The sequence below is a fragment of the Salvia miltiorrhiza genome, chromosome 4, assembly GCF_028751815.1.
Source record: "Salvia miltiorrhiza cultivar Shanhuang (shh) chromosome 4, IMPLAD_Smil_shh, whole genome shotgun sequence".
Taxonomy (NCBI): Eukaryota; Viridiplantae; Streptophyta; class Magnoliopsida; order Lamiales; family Lamiaceae; genus Salvia; species Salvia miltiorrhiza.
The window spans coordinates 26,766,050-26,771,723 of record NC_080390.1 but is presented as its reverse complement, the minus strand read 5'-3'; the positions used below and the strand labels follow the sequence as shown (position 1 = coordinate 26,771,723).

General features: G+C 35.2%; 1 protein-coding gene across 1 annotated transcript; it reads left to right on the top strand.

Annotated features, from left to right (window-relative positions):
- Positions 1-1,766: 1,766 nt before the first annotated feature.
- LOC131020039 (eukaryotic translation initiation factor 2 subunit alpha homolog) lies at positions 1,767-5,674 on the top strand. The gene is made up of 7 exons (XM_057948670.1): positions 1,767-2,371; positions 3,445-3,501; positions 3,607-3,693; positions 3,775-3,921; positions 4,027-4,131; positions 4,932-5,030; positions 5,173-5,674. The coding sequence occupies exons 1-7, from the start codon at positions 1,988-1,990 to the stop codon at positions 5,326-5,328; spliced, it is 1,035 nt and encodes a 344-aa protein (XP_057804653.1). The 5' UTR covers positions 1,767-1,987; the 3' UTR covers positions 5,329-5,674.

The following is a 5,674-nucleotide window of genomic DNA, read 5'->3' as shown; positions in this document are numbered from 1 at the left end:
CAATAGTGCTCGAATAGCTTATCAAGTTGTTGTTTTTTAGCTTTTTTATTCTAGTCGTGAGAGAGTCTATATGGGCTCTTAAAAGTGGCATCTAAGAGCCTCTTCCCCTCAGTGGGGCTGGGGCTCTCTCAACTCATGCTCTTAATTTTTCTTTTTATCTGTTTTTTTAATATTCGTTCTAATTAATTTTAACATTAAATTTAATAAAATTAATTTCATTTAGATTAAAATTTAACATCATATTGATTAAAAATTAAAATTACATTAACATTAAATTGAAAGTCTAAATTAATTCAAAGTAAAAGAACATTAAAAATAAAAGGAAGAATAAATTGGAATAGAATGAAGAAGGAGAAGAAGAACAAACTAGTGTGAAAATTGAATTGAAAAATGATATATAGAAGAAGAAAAGGAATAAATAAAATAAAAAATAAATAAAATGAAATATTCGTTGCAACAGTTCTATAAAAAAAATCTGCAAAATTCGAAATCAAATTCATGTTGTTCCAGATTTTATATACTCCATCCGTCTCACAAAAACATGACATTTGTAAGTGGCACGAGTTTTAAGAAATGTTAAATAAAAGTGTATTGTGAGTGGAGAAGGGGTCCCACTTTATAAAAAGTAGAGATGAAAAGTAAAGGGGTTGTGGTGGGGTAGTTATTTGTTGTTTATGTGTTTAGAAGCAGGATAAGTTAAATTAATATGGATTTATGTAGTGTTTGATATTATGTGTTACTAATATGGTCAACTACAGGTTTATCCCAAGACCCTAGCTTATTTTGTGGGATTAACCCACACTAATTATCCCACCTCCCCCATGGGATTAACCCACACTAATTATTCCACCCCCTCCATAGGCTACTAATTTAGGTATTTGATATGTTAATCCAACCTATTTCAATGGATACCAAACACTTTTTGGGATTAATTATCAATGATATCAAACACCCATGAGATTAGAAATCATGACTAATCCACACTAAATTATCAGGATAATTTATATCCTGATTAATCCAATACTGAAAATCAAACGGGCCCTTAATTTATAATTTGGGCCAAAATATTAGTTAATTGAGGGTGATGTGTCTCGTTCGTATGACATTAATGACATTAATATGGCTATAAGTACCATTCATGCAACACTGAGTATATGACAGTAATGGCACTAATAAGGTCATGTGTGTCTAACCCGCGCAAATCCAAATTTGGTCCGCCCTAATTAAGGGCAAAACAGTCCAAAAATGTAAAAAAATGACCATATTTTGTGTTTTTTTAATTAGGCTGTGTTTACTTTGATGGATAAATTTATCTATAGAAAATGATGGATAATAAAAATTTATGCCTTTAAATGTCTCATTCCTTTTCCAACATTTGACACAAAAAAAATGCTCACCATTTTTTCTTCCTTATTTTCACTTCAAGGATGGATAATATTATCCCTCCATTTTGGTGTGATAATATTATTGATCCTTGAAGTAAAAATAAGGAAAGAAAAATGGTGAGCATCTCTTTTGTGTCAAATATTGAAAAAGGAAAGAGACATTTAAATGCATAAATTTGTGTTATCCATCCTTTTTCATAGATAAATTTATCCATCAAAGTAAACGCAGCCTTAGTGATCAAATATTGTGTTTTTTTTTTCAAAATGATCACATGAGTTGCTAATTTGGTTTATAAATTTTTTACTCAATTTTCAATTATACCCTTAAAATTGATTTTATTGACATTTACTTTTCTATATATAGATTTTATAAGATAAGAAATAACCGATTTTAATGAAGAATGGTGGATCTTATTTTTCGGCAATTAGCTCTAAATTCAATTCCTACTACCGCACACACAGTCTTCTTTCTCATTTCTCCGTCACCTTCTCTTTCGGGTCTCTCCTGTCCTGTCAAACTGTGATAAAACCCCAACACCCCAAAACCCTAAATCCCAATTCCACTCAGAAACCCTAATTCCGAATTCCCCACCCCCAGCCCGATGGCGAGCACCGGGCCGAACCTGGACTGCCGGATGTACGAGGCGAAGTACCCGGAGGTTGATCATGCGGTGATGATACAGGTGAAGAGCATGGCGGACAGCGGCGCGTACGTCTCACTCCTCGAGTACAACAACATCGAGGGCATGATCCTCTTCTCCGAGCTGTCGCGCCGCCGCATCCGCAGCATCAGCAGCCTCATCAAAGTCGGCCGCATCGAGCCCGTCATGGTCCTCCGTGTCGACAAGGAGAAGGGCTACATTGATCTCAGCAAGAGGCGTGTCTCCGAGGAGGATATTCAGGGTTGTGAGGAGCGGTTCAATAAGAGTAAGCTCGTGCATTCTATCATGCGCCATGTCGCTGAGACCATGAATGCCGACCTAGAGGTATCTTTCTTTCTTTTTCTCTTGATTATTTGGCAATTGTCTATGTTCTTAAATGTTGGAACTAGATTGGTTATGTTTATTTTTTTTTTGAAGACCGGTTATGTTTCGTTTTTATTAGATGTGCAACTAGTCAAGTATCTGAAGGTATAAATTTGGGATTTAATTTGTGCTTCATTTGAACTACTACTTTTTTTGTGTGTGAATGGAAATTAAGGTTTAAGTTATCTAAAGTTGTGGTGAGGAAAAGTGTCCCTTGGATCACTGAGGTTGTTGGAAAAACTGTAATTGAACTTAATCAATTTGCGAACAATATTCAAGTAATTTGCCAGCATGGATATGTGATTCCATATAATCATCCATGTGTCAGCGCAGTTGGGAGGTAATTAATTTTGCAGAATATGTGCTTTAATGTGATAGTTAGTCAATATTCAAGAAGGATAATATTCTGATCTGTACTATCATGCTTAATATTTTAATTTAGGAAAGTGCCCACCTTCAAAAAGTAGTATTACAATTCAAAGCCGTCCTTCATTAAAAGCTTACTTCGTCACCTGAAAATGTTGTGTCCTACTGAGGAATGGGTAACATAAATATGTAAGAAATTCACCCTTTAAGCTATCATCTACTCCTATGCCAGTTCCTTTTGTGTTTAGGTTAACATACTAACCGTGATACTGATACATTTGTTATGCTCCTGCTGCTGCTTTTGTAACCTGCTCAAGAACATCATTATATAAACCTGAGGGTTTTGGGCATCCTAAGCAGTTGATTTCTCATTCTAACTAATTGGTATCACTTGCAAAGTTCTCTAGCGTTCTCCTCTCACCATTATGTAAGTGGTAGTGAATGTTTTAGGATGTAATTTTTTTGCTCAACAAGCTCCATTGTGGAGCAAATATTAGCATTGTTTATTATTTTGTTTTGTAACAACGTTGTCATGGGTGAAATTACCTCATATCTGGGTGATTTTATTTACTCTTGCCGACTTTTGTGTGGTAGAGAACATGCTGAACTTTATCATTTTTCTGCCTGGTCTCATATTGGCTTTTACGATAGTTTATTCCTGGTGGCAGGATCTCTATATCCATGTTGGCTGGCCTTTATACAGGAAATATAGCCATGCATTTGAGGTGAGTATGTACTAATTTCCTAGTTCAATGTAGGTTTATAATAAGGCTTCTGTATGTTTAGTTTTGTGGTTTTCCACTCGTCTTCATATACATAGTAAATTGCAGGCATTCAAATTAATTGTCAATGATCCTGATTCTGTGCTTGATTCACTAACTCGCGAAGTCAAAGAAGTTGGTCCTAATGGAGAAGAGGTGGTCCTTTTTTTACTTATTAGATGTACATATGCCTCCACAATGCTGACATTACTACTTTGGATTTTGGTTCCCACATAGGTGACAAAGTTAGTTCCTGCAATGTCAGAGGAAGTGAAAGATGCATTGGTAAAAAATATCAGGAGAAGAATGACACCGCAACCCTTAAAAATTCGAGCAGATATTGAAATGAAGTGTTTCCAGTTTGATGGGGTTCTGCACATAAAGGTCATAGTCATTTAATTGATAATATGGCTTCTTATGTTTGAAAACGTTTCTATCTTCTTATTCCTAATGATGGATTTTCATAAATATTGATCTGCTTTTGTGCAGGAAGCAATGCGTAAAGCTGAAGCTGCTGGAAACAAGGATTGCCCTGTTAAAATGAAACTTGTTGCTGCACCAGCATATGTCCTCAACACCCAGACTCTTGATAAGGTAACTATTATATGCATGTGATCTGGTCTACGGTCTATCTGAAATTTTGTATTCTTTACTTGTTATCTTCTGTGCTGTGTTTTATTCTTAATGTGTATGGAAAATTATCCAATTTATTCTGAATATTATTGAGAAGTTTCCAAAAAGGATGCCTTTATGTGGATGTGTCCTTTTATAGCTTTGGATTATGTCACAGAATCTTTCTTAGAAACCATTATGACAAAATATTTTGGCCTCCTTTTATAGTTTTTACGATTGTTACAACTACATGAAGACTTAGTGTATTTTGGGGTTGTTTTTTCTGAGATAAAGATTTCTATTGATAGAAAATCTCATCGTATTTGATGTGTTTCACATAGATCTTGATAAATTCATTAGCAATAGTGGTCAACCGTTATGTGTACCAAATTAAAGTTTCCCAACATTGTGGTGGTCTATTTGGTTAGGAAGAAAGAGGAGAATGTCTGAGATTTTGGAAGAATCTCTTCATAAGGTTTGAGTAAATTAAGGGATGTCCCCCAGTGGGTTTCAAACCACAAAAAGTTCAAACCCTTCTTTTTTCAGTGTCTCTCTAAAAATGGTAGTACAAGGCCCTGTTGAGTTCTGTGATAATGCTTTCTTGGATGGATTAAATTGTCTTCCTCGTATCCTCCATTATCATACTGCTTGGTGAATTCAAGCTATTACTACGAAGCTTGCAATAATAAATTTTATGTCTGTTTTTTCTGCTTTACATTCTGGTAAATTTGTCATCCTTGAATTATGCATTTCTTGGCTGACTTCCCTTTTATGCAATGCAGGAGCAAGGCATTGCAATTCTAAACAAGGCAGTTGAAGCTTGCACAGATGAAATTGAACGTCAAAAGGGAAAACTTACAATCAAGGAGGCACCAAGAGCGGTGAGGATTTTTATATTTTTCTTTGTTTCAAATCTAATCCTGATTTAATTTGATGCCCATGAAAAAAAAGTGTGTTTTCTATGCTTGCATGTCTGACTTTAAGTCATATCCAGCTTATTGACTACTTATTAACTTAATCCAGGTGAGTGAACGAGAGGACAAATTGCTTGCGGAGCATATGGCCAAGCTGGCACGTGAAAACGAGGAGATGAGTGGTGATGAGGACAGTGAAGAGGAGGAAGATACAGGGATTGGAGAAATCGATGTGGAGAACTCACTCACCGGGATAACAGAGTAAGAATTATGCTTTGTTCTTACTGGGGAAAAAGCCAAACTATACTTTCATGGTTTTCTGCCAAGTTTTGGTTTCTGAAATCGATATAAAAAGGTTATATACAGCGTCACGCACCCTCATTTGTTTGATTCTATTTAGCTTGACAGTTAGATTTAGTAAGTGGAGGATTGCACAGATTTTAGTACAACATTGGTTGCCCTATTTTGGTTTTGGATTGGAATTGGGAGGAGAGTTTATTAGAGGAAGATGCAGGAATTAGGAGTTTTTGTATATAAAATTTTATCTTTAAAAATATTTGTTCACTGCGATGGTATTGTGCAATACTTAGTGGATATATTTTAAAATTTTA

Excerpts from the sequence above, each read along its gene's own strand:
- LOC131020039 (XM_057948670.1), top strand. The coding sequence starts at position 1,988 with ATGGCGAGCACCGGGCCGAACCTGGACTGCCGGATGTACGAGGCGAAG. Across the intron at positions 2,372-3,444 it reads CCATGAATGCCGACCTAGAG|GATCTCTATATCCATGTTGG; the intron begins GTATCTTTCTTT and ends TCCTGGTGGCAG. Across the intron at positions 3,502-3,606 it reads AATATAGCCATGCATTTGAG|GCATTCAAATTAATTGTCAA; the intron begins GTGAGTATGTAC and ends AGTAAATTGCAG.